We start from the raw sequence: 14,206 nt of genomic DNA on the forward strand, positions 1-14,206 counted from the left end.
AAAGAACCATTTTGATAGCAGGCCACAGAAAAATACAGGACGGAAGAAGCATTTCTGATGAATAGCTATTGTGAAAGGTTTTATTGCGCAGAACCTCTGATCCAACTGTGTGACTCAGCCTTTATGCACAAAGTCTAACTGATTAGTCCAGAGCTGTCACATTCATTGAATGCATCTGCGTTGTGTTGCTGACAAAACATAAAATCTATTTCCTATTGTCCACTCTCTCACTCGCTCTCCCTCTCTTTCTGCCTCTCCAAAGAAAGCACACAACCATTCCAACAAATGTTATAGCCTATTCACTTTTGAACTTGGCTGGAAATCATGCAGTAAAATAAGGGAAGCATATGAAAAGGTAATAAAAGGGCGGGTGAGTGTGAGACTGACTCACCTGTTGAATGTCTAACTTCTGCAGTTTGCTTGTCTAATTTTTTCTGCTCATATATGGGCGTTGCTGAGATATCGTATGACTCTGGTGCAGGTTTCTCTCTCACACAGACGTACGTTTGGGACAAGCATCTTTCATAAAATGTAAGTAATAGGCTACTTTATCAATACACATACGTGTCTAAAAAAGCCGCGCACAGAACTGCAGTTTTGTTTTGTTTTTACTTCCGCATTTCTCTGACAGATTTCTCTGACGTAGGCTAATAGTTTTGTCAGCGCTATTGTAACGATGGGATAAATGATCGTGCTATCATAATGTTTGCGCTCTTTTTGCAGTGTCATCATCATTCATCAGTCATGGAGGGTCTCGCTCGTGCTAACAGTGTCTTCGCTCTGGATCTCTTTCGGGCTCTGAGCGCGAGCAACGCTGAGGGAAACATGTTCTTTTCCCCGTTGAGCATCAGCGCAGCGCTCAGCATGGTTTACTTAGGAGCCCGAGGAGACACATCCAAAGAAATGGCAAAGGTAGGCTATAGGCGGCAGGAGAACAAGCAAGGCTGAATCTACAAGTTATTAGGCTATAAATCGGTGACTGGGAAATCCTGCTTGAAAACAAAACGCAACCCAATAGAAAGAGAAAAACAACCATATGATTGAAAAAAAAAATGGGGTGAGGTCCAGATGTCATAAGATAAAACACTTGCTCATTGTTTGAGCTTAGTACAGAGATGGATTTATCATATTCAAACAATGGCACACAGTTATGCAATGGTTAAGTTTAAGACATAGGCTACTTGTTGTACAAGTTGTAGCCTACTTGTTATACATTTTATTCTCATAGAGCCTGAGAATTATTAAAAAAATGATTTGAGAATGCTTTCGTTAATAAATTAGTTTACATTTTAGGGTTGAGAAAACATTGCGTTTAACATTTTTCTGTGTAACTGAGTTTCTTTGAATTATCATAATTCCTCCTGTCATTTCAGTTCATCATTCATGTTGATGTGGCAATCTCATTACAATTTCAAAAGCAAACAGTGCTCTCTTTCAGAATAACCTATTGTCATTCAGTTTAAATTCGTTCAGTTCAAATCGTTCGTTCAGACTAGTTGGTAAGAACTAGTCACTGCAGTTACATATTGACTGCATATTAGAAAATGGCAATGTTCTTTGCATGAACACAGCCGTGTCTATGCTGACTGAATACATTGTCAATACAATGTTTTTAGTCTTTTAGAAAGTTGTTGAATATGCTTAGACTGCAATTCACTTCAATACTTAATGCAAAGTATTAACTTTTATAGATAAACTAGATGCAGCAGAACATTTTATTGGCCAAAGAGTGCATGCAGAGTGTTATACAACCAGTGAGCAACTGACTCAACAGAGAGAGGGATTGGTGAAGTATGCAAACAAACGTAAACAAATGATAACAGCTGCTCTCTTACTCTCCACCAGTGGCTCTTTTAGAAGACGCTTACAGTTCAAGAAAATGGCTCAAAATACTAAAGAAAAAACAAATAAAATGGACCTAGAATAAAATGTTCCAAATTGTAGCCACAAAGGCCAACTTGTGCCTACCCTGAGCATGTCGCATGTATTTGTTTTAAAGGGGTGGTTAATTATGATTTGACTTTTCTAACTTTAGTTAGTGTGTAATGTTGCTGTTTGACCATAAACAACAGCTGCAAAGTTACAACGCTCAAAGTTTAAAGCAAAGGAAGATATTTGCTTTTAAGGACTACAAATGGCTGGTAGGGACTACACGACATTCCTCCCGGGTTAGTGACATCACCAACCCTAGAATTTAGATAAACCCCGGGGACACGATTTATAGATTACCATGACAGAATATGCTAATCAATGACTAGAAGATAGTTAACTCCACATCAGCTACATAAATGAATCAACTAACCATTCAGAAATGTCCTGTTGCATTCTACATGTTGTCATTGTCTGACTCCGGTTTGAACATAAAAGGCAAAAAAAATTAGAAATTTTCTGTGCATGTCTGTGTGAGGTAAAAGGACACAACCTCTTGAAGCTCCGCCCCCTGTGCCGGGAGCAGCAGCTCATTTACATTTAAAGGAGCACACACAAAACCGGTGCGTTTTTGCTCACCCTCAGAAATTGACAATTTTAACATGCTATATAAAAATTGAGCTAAAACTTCACACACACACTCTGGGGACATCAAAGACTTATTTTACATCTTGTGAAAAGGGCATTTTACCACCCCTTTGTCTGGGTGCGGTGCAGGCAGAAGACGACGAAGGAGAAGTAAAGTTCCAATACAAACTTTTACTAACAACAATGTCATCCAGACTGGCTCACACACCAAATACAACGTATAACGGACAAAGACTGACTGACCAGAAGGGAACTAAATACAAACACAGATGAACACTGATTAACAGAATACAGGGGATGAGGTTGATGATGATCTAAACCCAGGTGATACAGATGAACTGATAATGATGATGACAGGCAGACAAGTCCATGAAAACAAACTCAACATAACACAACTGTGACACCCTTTAATTACAGACTCATTTAGATAATACATTCCTGGCTTGACAATGGACCTCAAACTTCAATGACAACTATATGAAATCCTTGATTTAGTTTTATTCCTTGCAATAAATGTGCTCAGAAAAATCTCTTCAGTGCACACTCGTAGCTTAGTCTTCCCAGAGGCATGTTTTTGAATAAAAGAGAAATCTATGGTAATATACCAGTATTGTAAAATATTTGCAAAGCCTCTCCTGTTTAAACAAACAGTTAAAATACGTGTGCTGAAAAACTTTTACACATTGACATACATCACAATGCCAAAATTGTAATGTATTATTATTTAAAACCTATTTCTCTGCAGGTTTTGTCCTTCAGTTCTGTCTCTGATGTTCACTCTAATTTTGAGACCCTCACCTCATCGATCAACAGTCCATCAGCCTCCTACATCCTCAAACTGGCCAACCGCATCTATGGAGAGAAAACCTTCAGCTTCTTACCTGTGAGTCCATTCTGCCTTTAACAAGACATGTTGAGGCTAATCCAAGATATGTATCAATTTGGCTCCATTATTGTTTAACTTTCTAATCTCGAGGTCTTTCTTGGCCTCTTTTTTGCTGAATGTGTTGTCTTGTGTCCTGCAGGAGTATTTGGAGTCCACCCTGAAGCTGTACCACGCTGACCTTCAGGCTGTGGACTTCATTGGAGAATCGGACAAGTCAAGACAGCTCATTAACAAATGGGTGGAAGAGCAGACTGAGAGTGAGAAGATTAATTCCATATACAGTTATATTTCAGATAAAATTATCCGTTTGGACCTGTTATAATAGAAAACCTTTATAAAAAGTCACAGATGTGAAGTCAGAAACACAAACTTTAATTTTTCAGATAAAATCAGAGATCTTCTCAAACCAGGAATGGTGACTGGAATGACCAGACTAGCTCTGGTTAATGCCATCTACTTCAAAGGGAACTGGCTGCAGAGATTTAATGCTCAAGACACTAAAGAAATGCCATTTAAAATAAACCAGGTGCAATTCTTATTTCACACAGAAACATTTCTGTGCTGAATCAAAATCAAAGTCTGTTTGCAAAATATTGTACAACTGCAGGGGTACGTCCTTACACTTGATGTACTACATCATACCTACTTGACAGAGAGTCATATTCTTCCTGTGCACTCTTTCTTTTGCACATGTATCTGTCTTCTATCAGAATCAGAGCCGATCAGTGGAAATGATGTACCAGAAGAAAAAGTTCCCTTTCAACTACATCCATGATCACCGCTTGCAAGTGCTGGAGTTGCCATACGTAAAGGAGGAGCTCAGCATGTTGATCCTTCTTCCTGAGGAAACTCAGGATGGCTCTGACCCTCTTCTGAAGGTTGGTAAAATGTTTTTGTACTGATCTTCTTGGTTATATTTGGTATCTTGTATGTTCAGAGACTCAACATTATTTGTATATGTGTTTGACAGCTGGAGAGTGAGTTGACCCTTGACAAGCTTCATGAATGGACCAACAGAAACAATATGGACACCCAGACAGATATCATAGTCCATTTGCCAAAGTTCAAACTGGAGGTTGAGAGCTCCTTAGCAGAAACATTGATGGGGATGGGGATGACTTCTGTGTTCCAGGAAGGAAAGGCTGATCTGACAGGCATGAGCAGTCACGGTGGCCTCTTCATTTCAGCGGTGGCCCACAAGGCGTTTGTTGATGTGAATGAAGAAGGCACGGAGGCGGCAGCAGCTACAGCAGCCATTGTGTCCTTCTGTATGTTTCGAGAAGAGCACTTCAAGGCAGATCACCCGTTCTTGTTCTACATCAGGCACAACCCCACCAACAGCATCCTCTTCTTTGGCAGATTCAGAGGATAATCTTAAATTTGTGATGTTTGTCTTAACACCAAAATATAAACAATAAATACTATGATTAAATCATTCACATTTTGTGTGTTCGGTTTTTAAGAGGAAGCGCCACAAAACAAAGATAATGGATTTACTTGAAATACACACATTTAGAAAGTAACACTTTTAAAGGGGTGGTAAAATGCCATTTTCACAAGATGTAAAATAAATCTCTGATGTCCCCAGAGTGTGTGTGTGAAGTTTTAGCACAAAATACCCCAGAGATATTTTTATAAAAGTTGTCACTTTTTGAGGGTTTGCAAAAACGCACCGTTTTGTGCCTGGCCCTTTAAATGCAAATGAGCTGCTGCAGAGGGCGGGGTTTTAAGAGCTCATGTGTGTTAGCAGCAGCGATTACCCAACCCATTTGAATTCTAAACAAGAAAAATATAATTCGCTTTCAAATATGTTTTGACGGAGGCATGGTTTTGGGGAGCGCTCTGAAGGGAGGGTGGGAAACAAAAGCTAGTTTGCTATCGCTATCCGCTCCGATATTGCATACCCTACCTTTAATGATGGCTGGGTGACCTCTGTTGGCAACTTTTAAGCAAATAGAATATATTTTTCTACTTGTGTTACAGGAATAAACACAACGTATGAATATCAGTTCTTAGTGTCTGCCTGCTCATTAGGTTTCCGTCAAAGGAGCATTAAACACACACAGTGAGAATCTGTTATGTTTTTATTGTTAACCCATATTTCATGTATTTGTGCAATATTTTCCCAGCTTGCGTGATGTTATAGAATAAAATGATCTCTATACTTGTTTACTTGATAGAGTTGCCACAATGCTGCCAATAATTTACAACCCAACCATTTCAGGGTTTGAAAAGAAACTATTTATTTGTTTAAAACATAAACATTCCAATTCTTTACAAAAACATTCCAAAATAATTTAAAAGAAATAAAAGAAATAGCAATTCAAAGTCAACCCAAGAAGCCAAATCCTACTTGTGAGCATGCAGTCATACAAAAATGAAAAGAACAAACACACTTAAAGCTACACTGTGTAACTTTTTTTGTTTATTCTTAGCTAAAAACACTTAGTTCTTTCAAAAATATATGTGCTCATTAATGTATAATTACTCCGTTCAAGTAATAAAGTATTCTCGTGAGTGTATAATATGCCATTGAAAATACATACGGGTGAGGGGTTCGAATGCATAGACAGTATATAAACGTTCGAATGTCGGTCGCCATGTTGCCCCTCCATCTTGAAAGTACATTAGCCAAAGAGGGACATACCCGTTAATTCAAGCTTCGCCTTTCGCGTCTCCGCAATTCACTGGCACCGGCCCTGTTTTTATTTTTTCCTTTCCCTCTACCTCTCCCTCGCACCTCCGTCACATCAGCTGATCTCTGCTCACGGAGAAAATGATATAGCCTACAATGTAAACTTTGCCTTACGCTAGTGATGTCGTACAATATACAGAATAACGATAGCACTGATAAAAGTTACTTTACTAAGATTAGCTTGCATTCGTCTGGGACTGATAGCTGATGTTAGCAATGAAATGGTAAAAAAATAACGAAAACATAAAACTATTATTCATTTTACATAGATGTCATAACCTATATGTTAACTGACTAATTAAATTACTGCAAATTATAATAGTTTTCTAAAGTAACCTCATCACTTGAAGGAATACTCATGGACGAGGTCGAACTGGAAGCCATGTTAATCTTGGACTACATTGGCCACCGTAGGAGTTAAAACAAAATAGGAATTGAGAGGAACAGAAACTAATATTCATTGGATGGTCATATACCTTTTCACCGCTAGATGGGGGTAAAAATCACACAGTGTAGCTTTAAGCTACATATTAGCATATATTGTACATAAATAAAAAAAGATACATATTAGCATATGTTGTTAACACATTCATTTTAGTATGTAATAGTCGTGAAAAAAATACTTTTCATGCAATCTTCATGTAATAATCTCCACAATTAAAATAGGTCCAGTTACACTTTATTTTAAGGTGTTCTTGTTTCAGTGCTTTCTTGTTACAGAAAGCACTAACATTGACATACCTCGACTATTGCCCAGCAGTTTGGTCGAATGCCACTGGTGAATATATTAATAAATTAAAACTTATACAGAATAGAGCAGCTCGTGTAGTACTTAGGTGCAGCTATAGGATAAATATTATATTAATGCACAAAGATCTTAATTGGTTGTTGGTCGAAGATAGACTGTTGTATTCACTGTTTATTTTCATAAGAAACATTTCCATCTCAAAATTGCCTTCTGTTTTGTTCAAGCATCTTTCTTTTAGTGTAGACAATCATCAGTACAGTACCAGACATGCAACTAAAGGCAACTTCACCTTACCCATAGCAAGAACAAATGCCATAAAAAACACTGTTATGTTCAGAGGTATGAAGGAATGGAATAAACTGCCAAAACATATCATGCTTACTAACAATACTAATAAATTTAAATTAAATGTAAAACAGCATCTATCAAAAGAATACATCTGACTGTTTATATTTATTTATTTATAGATGTGTGTGAATATGTATGCACATGCACATGTGTAGAATGTGTTTTTATGTGTGTATATCTCATGCCCGTATGAGGGTACATATGTACGTTGATATGTGTATGTACATGTGTATATGTATTTGTGGATTTACTTTTTATTTTTTCTGTACATATTTTTCAGGACCCCAGGAAGAATAGCTGCAGCACGGCTGTAGCTAATGGGGATCCTTTCAATAAAAACTAAAAACAGTGTAATTATACATTTAAGTACTGAGTAATATTAATTAAATACATGTGCTTACTATAGGGTTAGTGTAGGATTAGGATTTGGTTTAGGGTTAGTTGTATGTAATTATGCATATTTTATAGTTATTACTATAGAAACTAAATGTAACCTGTAACAAGGACACAGTAAAATAAAGTCTTACCATAGGTCAGACTGTAAGGATCAGGCCATCCAAGTGGACCCCAGTGGGCATTAAAATGTGCATAAAACAGGTGCAACCTCATTATTCATAAACATCACTATATTTGAAACCCTTGCACAGTAAAAATGTAATCAACAGCTCCTGAATGTTGTGTGTCATCATTAAGGTACAGCCTCCATCTCCGAGACAATGCCAGTCCAATTAGACTGCTCAGGGAAGTTCACAGTCACTTTGGTGCCATCTAGAGCTGTTAAGACATTGGGAAGAAAGACATTTTTACTGCTATACTTTGACATTTCTGTTTGTGGTCATTATCGATTGTCTATGTTCTAAGAAAGCGTCATTGACTGGAAGAGAAAAGAAAAAAAGCTAGCTGTGACTTAAAGGGGACCTATTATGCAAAATTCACTTTTATAAGGTGTTTGAACATATGTGTGCCCACAGTGTGTGTAAACAACCAGCCTATAATGATACAAATCCACCCAATACGTTTTTAATAATCCCCATTAACAATCTCTCCAAACGTTGTATTTATTGTATTGTATTTTTATTTTTTTAACAAATATTCTATTGTTGGATGTACCAACGAACATAAGTGTTATGGTTCCGACATCTGAGTCACTGAGGACACTGTGGTTGAAGTTGTTATACTCAAGGATGGATCAGTACCAACTGTTTGTGATCCAGCTTACAGTCTCCGGAGCGATACAATGAAAGGGAGAGCACGCACTTTATTACAGTTCATCTGCATTGTTTTACGGATATAAAGTTCACCAGTTTATAAAGCACCACGTCCCGAAAAGGCATAAGCCTGTATATATATTTGTTTACTGTTAGTTGTAATGAGTGGTTTTGTATAATTCGGTGTGTATGTTGATGATAATGCAAGAGAGAGAGAGTTTACTGTGTTTTATTCAGCTCTTACTGTGATTGTCTGGAGTGAAAATGGACGCTTCGTGTTTTGTGTGATGTACAATAAACTTCATAAAACTCATCAGTAAAATTTTGGACATCATTCGGACTGCTGACAGTTTCTGGTATTTTAAATGCGTGAGATTATCCTGTTTTGTTGCCGGAGCATGAGCTCTTGAAGCTCCGCCCTCTTATTGAAAGGGGGTCGGGAACAGCAACTCATTTGCATGTAAACGGACACACACAAAAACGGCGTGTTTTTGCTTACCCCCCAAAAGTGGCAATTTTAACGTGCTATAAAAAAATGATGTGGGGTATTTTGACCTAAAACTTAGCAAACACACTTTTGGGACATCAGAGACTTATTTTACAAAGGGGCATAATAGGTCCCATTTAAATACTGTATTTCTTCAGCAAAATCTTTCTTCAGCACAAACTGGCCAATAACACTTGCCTACAACCACTCCAATGCTGGGCTTGGTGACCCTTCCCCAGCCTTGTGCTGGAGTGCTGATGGTGGGTTTAACACGGACCCTCGCTCCAGGGCTTAAACTGACGGGTTCTTAAAGAAATATTTGCAATAATGTTAAAGTCATGGAGGAAATGATCAGGATTTGTTAAAGTCATGGAGGAAATGATCAGGATTATTATAATTAACTAAAACAAATACCATAATATATAGATATATTATAATTTATAAACTATTTTATTTCAACAAGTTGCAAAAGTAACATTTCCCATTTTCTATTGACATTTATATTTCTCATTTAACTTGATGTAATTTAATAACTAAAACTGAAATAAAATTAATAAAAACTATATAGACATATTTAAACATATTTAATAAAACAAATGACATTTAATAAAAAAGACAAAAACTAATTCAAAATATGAATAAAAACTATATTAGTATCATAATTATACCATAGCAGTGGTTACATATTTTTGTTTAATAACATACTAATATCCAGCAGATTACCTGAAACATCACTGCTCACGAGCTGTACTTCTGAAAGTACACCAGTCCATTCTGTCTGCTCCGGGAAATCCACAGCCAAAGACTCTCCCTGGATTTCTGCAGAAAATAGAAGATATCAATAACCCTAAAATTATTTGATGTGCATGTGATGCATAAATTAAGGTATCTCACAGTATATTAGCATTTAGTAAAATCATTGACAGGTATTGTGTGTATTTACTTTTAATGACGCCGATGCTGTTGCGAGTGACTGATCCCCATCCATGTTTTGGTTCTTTCAATGAAGATCTTATGCTGACTCTGTTTCCTACCTTGAAGCCGTTACCTAAGAAGTAGAGTTACTAGTTAGGCATAAAGTTACTATTATATTACACAAGACTATTATATTACACAAGGCAACAATACATGTAAAAAGTGGTGTAATAAAAAAAATACAGAGGGGAAAAATGCACTATACATGTGGTGCCATTCAAATGAATTAGAAATAAATATCAAGCCATTTATAATAAACAATGGACTATGTTGCACAGATTAGTTAGCCTATCTCTTGAAGATATTGTCTTTGTATAAAAAAAATACAAGTTTTTAATCACTACTACATCAGTACTTGGACCATGTACACTACTTAAAGTAGAGAAAACCAAGTGGAGTGGCACACATTGAGCACTGATAATTAGTTGAAATGGTATATAAACAAAAAGAACAAAACTATGTCTAGACTTATCAGTGTGAACTATATACAGGCATCAAAATATGCATCAGCAATACCTAAATCAGCATTGACAACAAGCTCCATTTCAGAAACCTCTCCAATCCAACCTTCCTGCTCAGGGAAATCTACTGTTACAGTCTCACCCTGCACATCTAGAGAGAAAACATATTTTAATATCCTAAATAAGAATGTGCAAGCCTAATATGTGAATGATTATAAATAATACTAATCTGAAAGTTCTTAACAATAACTGTATCAATCTGTCAGATCAGTGACAGCCGATGATGCTCTTACTTATAACACTGCCAATGCTTTTGTGGTTGACTGAACCCCATAGATATTTTGGAGTTTTAACAGACGGCTTCACACAGACCTTGTCTCCTATCTTAATATTGCAGGTGAGAGTTGAGGATCCTGAAATTAAATAAGCAGAATTTAATTTTATAGGCTTATTATTTACTGAAGTGGCAATTTCAAACTCTTCATGCCTCACTCTAGAGCTGGGTTAAAACAGTATAGCATCCCGTTTGTAAATGTTACATTATTTATTTATTATTTACCACATTTATCATCTGGCTCCACTTCAGAGAGAATCCCTTTCCAGCATGCAGATCCAGGAAGGTCGACAGCCAAACTCTCATCACTGTGAATATCTAAAAGAAGAACATGTAAATGAGTGTGCCACACATATTCATTTGTGATGCCTTGCACCGTAATGTACCATGAGAATAATACAGATCTTGCCTTTTACCACACCCACACTTTATGCGTGATACCTTTATCCCGATCATATTTTGGGGTTTTAATAGAAGGATTCACTTTGACTCTGTCTCCAACCTTAATGCAAACTAGATTCATCTTTGTGGCTAGATCTGCTATTTCATCAAAGGTACAATAAAAATACAACCAGTGACAGTAAAACTTAGTAAACATTTTTAAAAAATGTACCTTTTTTAAATGTTTCATTTATTTCCTGGTTGAAAACAGTTTCCAGTCGCTCTTTAAGTTCACAGGCAAGTTTGCTTACATCCGTATAAGAGCAGCTAGGCTTAAAAGAGCGACTGGGGAAGCCATTCGACCCAGAAGAAGAGGACACAGACTCATAATTCTGCAGAGAAAAATGCATTAATAGTCTAATTAATAAAAACTGAGTTTAGATTTTCTAAAGTGTCATATACAGGAAAACTTAAATGTAGTACAACATAGAAAATATACAAATCTAGCAACATTACAAGGTTATTTTTATTACAAATAAATGACAAATTTATTACAATCTATTATTGAGATGGTAGATATTGCCAGTTTAGTTCATGTAAAACACAAGACAAGTTTGCGGTGTGATACGAGACATGAAAGTAGCACCGGTTTCAGTTATCTGAATAAAGTGGACTGATATAGGCCTTCAGTACAGCACTAATAGTTGACGGAGAATATTGTGACTGACCAATCAATGCCGCGATTGACCAATCGGAATCAAGTATGCCAGAGAGTTGTGTGTGCAATAGTACATTTTTACAGATAGTGCAATAGTACATATTTCAGCGGCCTTGGTTACAGTAAATATTTTTCCCATGGGAATTTTATGAAGTCTTGGTTAAAGAGTTATGAGCCATGAACCAAACCAAGCAGCTATGAGAAGAATCACAAAATTACCAACGTTGAGCTAAAAAAATATAAAAAGTATTTGATAATTGGACAGTCAAAGGTAAAAAACGGTGTCCTCAAAGGCTTTAATGAGAGAAAGATCTTGAAGCATTGTGAATGACATAATTGAATTAAAAATGGAAATATAGAACCATTGATTAGAAGATGTTGATTGTGTATAGCTATAGAAACAGCAAATTTTAGGTTTAAAATATATGTAAATATCGAAATAGTTTGAGAGTGAAGGGGGGTTGACTCGATTACATAAGTCGCAGTGCTTCATGGGAGTGGGCGGGTGCTTAAGGGTTGTTTTGCCATGATTTGTTTGTTTTGATTCTCTGATTGGAGGAGATTTCTCAGTAGAATCATGGGCAATGTATTTTTGCACCAGACGGCTTCGACAGAAGCATATACCATCAATTAACAACCTAGTATCTCACATCTCTGTCTTTAAAGGTTTATACGTTCAAATCCCCTATGAATCAATGGGATTTTTATTTCCAGAACCAGACTGCTGCACATAATGAAGGCCTATTATAACGTAGACTCTGAATAAATAATCACATTGCTTATGGTGGTTACCTGAAGAAAGTGGATGTTGTCATCTGTCTCTAGAAGTGTCTCTAGGACTCCTTCCCTCTTCTTCAGCTCAGTAATTTCACCCTCAAGCTTCTCTTGTAGTTTTGCACCTTGGTCCAGATCAGCCTTTTCTTGAGCTTTTATCTTTTCAATCACTTCTTTACCTCTTTTCTCAATAAATTTGGCCAATTCAGTAAAGTCTCTCGTACAGTTTTTCACAGCCTCCTTTGCAGAATCCTGAGGAGAACCAAAGCATAAGAAAATATTATCTCTTAAATGTTGTTTACAATGACAAGATCCATCACCCCAGTAATTAACCCTGGTATCAGCTGATTAACGCACAATCGTTCAGTTGAAATGTTAAAGTTATTTGCACCAGAACTTACTGAATGGGATGTGATGTCCATTTTCATCTTCTGGAGGTCTTTCTCTTTTGCATGGATTGTCTGCTTGACTTTTGTCTGAGTGGCTGTGAGTTTCATCTAAGGACAAATCCATCACAGTCTGTTTAATCTCACTTAAAACATTTGTGAATAGCATTTTATAAGTGGGTTAATTAACGAGTCATTAAAGAAAGAAAAAAATGATGGACATCTTCACCTGTTTCTCATCGCGCTCTATTGTAGATGGCACTGTGTCATGGCCTTTATGGTCATCCATTAAGCAGTGCATGCAGACACAAACCTGGTCTGTTCTACAGTAAACCTCAAGGAGCTTGTCATGTTTGGAGCATATTGGCATGACGGTAGCTTTCACCAGCTTGTGTTTCTTCAGGGCTGGAACATTATAGTGTGGATGTACGTGTATTTCACAGTAAGAGGCTCGACACTCCAGACAAGACTTGACAGCTTTGAACACTTCATCAGCGCAGAAATCACATGCAATATCTCCAGGTCCAGCAAGACTTTGAGCAGCCTCTGACATAAGTAGCTTTGTTCGTAGCCTCAGTTTCTCCATTATTTCAGCAAGTATTGTATTTTTGTTGAGTGGAGGCTTTGAATTGAAGGCATGTCTGCACTGTGGACATTTAAAGGTCTTTTTATGATCCGGTGTAGTCCAGCATTCATTAATACAGCTCGAACAGTAACTGTGTCCACACGGAATTGTCACCGGATCGTTGAGCAATTCCAAACATATCGAGCAGCTGTACTGGTCTTGATCATCTCCGAGTCCGAGTATAGCCTCCGCCATGTCGTTATCAAAAGCTAACGTTAGGCTACTTGTGTCAGAAAAGAACCGTGAGCTTATAAGTGAAAGTAAAAGTTTGAGAATGAAACTGAAAGCAGGAAATGATTGGTCATTGTAGACTTTTACACAATATAAAAACAAAATTATAGCTTGTTTATGTAAGCTGGGAAGCGTAAAAAACACAATATTTTGTCTTCATAAAAGAGACTCTCTCTCCCGTGCTTCGGGTTAAAATGGTAGAACTTTGAACTTAAGTGGTTTTCAGTATCACCACTAGATGGAGACACCTAGGCCTATTAATCTGCTAATGTGAATTTTAACAACTCCTCTTAAAATTAGGCTACTTACGAACTCCAAAGTATTTAATCTACATGTTACACATTCATTCCTTGTCCTCTTTTATAAACAAACAAGAAATCATTTTAGCGTTTATGCAACACAATAAAGAGCGAAAGTGCGTAAACGAATGGC

General features: G+C 37.0%; 2 protein-coding genes across 3 annotated transcripts; one reads left to right on the forward strand and one right to left on the reverse strand.

The window, feature by feature from the left end:
- Nucleotides 1-230: 230 nt before the first annotated feature.
- serpinb1 (serpin peptidase inhibitor, clade B (ovalbumin), member 1) lies at nt 231-4,838 on the forward strand. 2 transcript variants are annotated; one of them, XM_079584784.1, is made up of 8 exons: nt 231-355; nt 482-531; nt 724-912; nt 3,263-3,400; nt 3,543-3,660; nt 3,787-3,929; nt 4,114-4,281; nt 4,374-4,838. In XM_079584784.1, exons 3-8 carry the CDS (start codon nt 745-747, stop codon nt 4,773-4,775), a joined length of 1,137 nt encoding a protein of 378 aa, XP_079440910.1. In that variant the 5' UTR covers nt 231-355; nt 482-531; nt 724-744; the 3' UTR covers nt 4,776-4,838. The 2 variants fall into 2 exon arrangements, with proteins under 2 accessions (XP_079440910.1, XP_079440909.1); XM_079584783.1 differs by lacking the exon at nt 231-355 and having other exon boundaries at nt 390-531.
- A 786-nt stretch (nt 4,839-5,624) lies between these two features.
- Nucleotides 5,625-14,007, reverse strand: ftr79 (finTRIM family, member 79). Its single transcript, XM_079639169.1, has 11 exons — nt 13,148-14,007; nt 12,934-13,029; nt 12,551-12,784; nt 11,273-11,432; nt 10,885-10,977; nt 10,619-10,738; nt 10,381-10,476; nt 9,833-9,937; nt 9,613-9,708; nt 9,088-9,195; nt 5,625-7,968 (listed from the first exon to the last, which is right to left on the reverse strand). Exons 1-11 carry the CDS (start codon nt 13,736-13,738, stop codon nt 7,883-7,885), a joined length of 1,785 nt encoding a protein of 594 aa, XP_079495295.1. The 5' UTR covers nt 13,739-14,007; the 3' UTR covers nt 5,625-7,882.
- Between the last annotated feature and the right edge of the window lie 199 nt (nt 14,008-14,206).

Source organism: Phoxinus phoxinus, assembly GCF_949152265.1.
Source record: "Phoxinus phoxinus genome assembly, chromosome: 16".
Taxonomy (NCBI): Eukaryota; Metazoa; Chordata; class Actinopteri; order Cypriniformes; family Leuciscidae; genus Phoxinus; species Phoxinus phoxinus.

What these genes read in the sequence shown, in the direction of transcription:
- ftr79 (XM_079639169.1), bottom strand. Translation starts at nt 13,738, where the DNA reads ATGGCGGAGGCTATACTCGGACTCGGAGATGATCAAGACCAGTACAGC. An exon ending in TGTTGTCAATGCTGATTTAG is followed by an intron (nt 9,938 to 10,380) that starts GTATTGCTGATG and finishes TCTACTTCTTAG; the next exon opens with GTAACGGCTTCAAGGTAGGA. An exon ending in CGTGAGCAGTGATGTTTCAG is followed by an intron (nt 9,196 to 9,612) that starts GTAATCTGCTGG and finishes TATTTCTTTAAG; the next exon opens with AACCCGTCAGTTTAAGCCCT.
- serpinb1 (XM_079584784.1), top strand. Translation starts at nt 745, where the DNA reads ATGGAGGGTCTCGCTCGTGCTAACAGTGTCTTCGCTCTGGATCTCTTT. An exon ending in GGTGGAAGAGCAGACTGAGA is followed by an intron (nt 3,661 to 3,786) that starts GTGAGAAGATTA and finishes TTAATTTTTCAG; the next exon opens with ATAAAATCAGAGATCTTCTC. An exon ending in GCTCTGACCCTCTTCTGAAG is followed by an intron (nt 4,282 to 4,373) that starts GTTGGTAAAATG and finishes TGTGTTTGACAG; the next exon opens with CTGGAGAGTGAGTTGACCCT.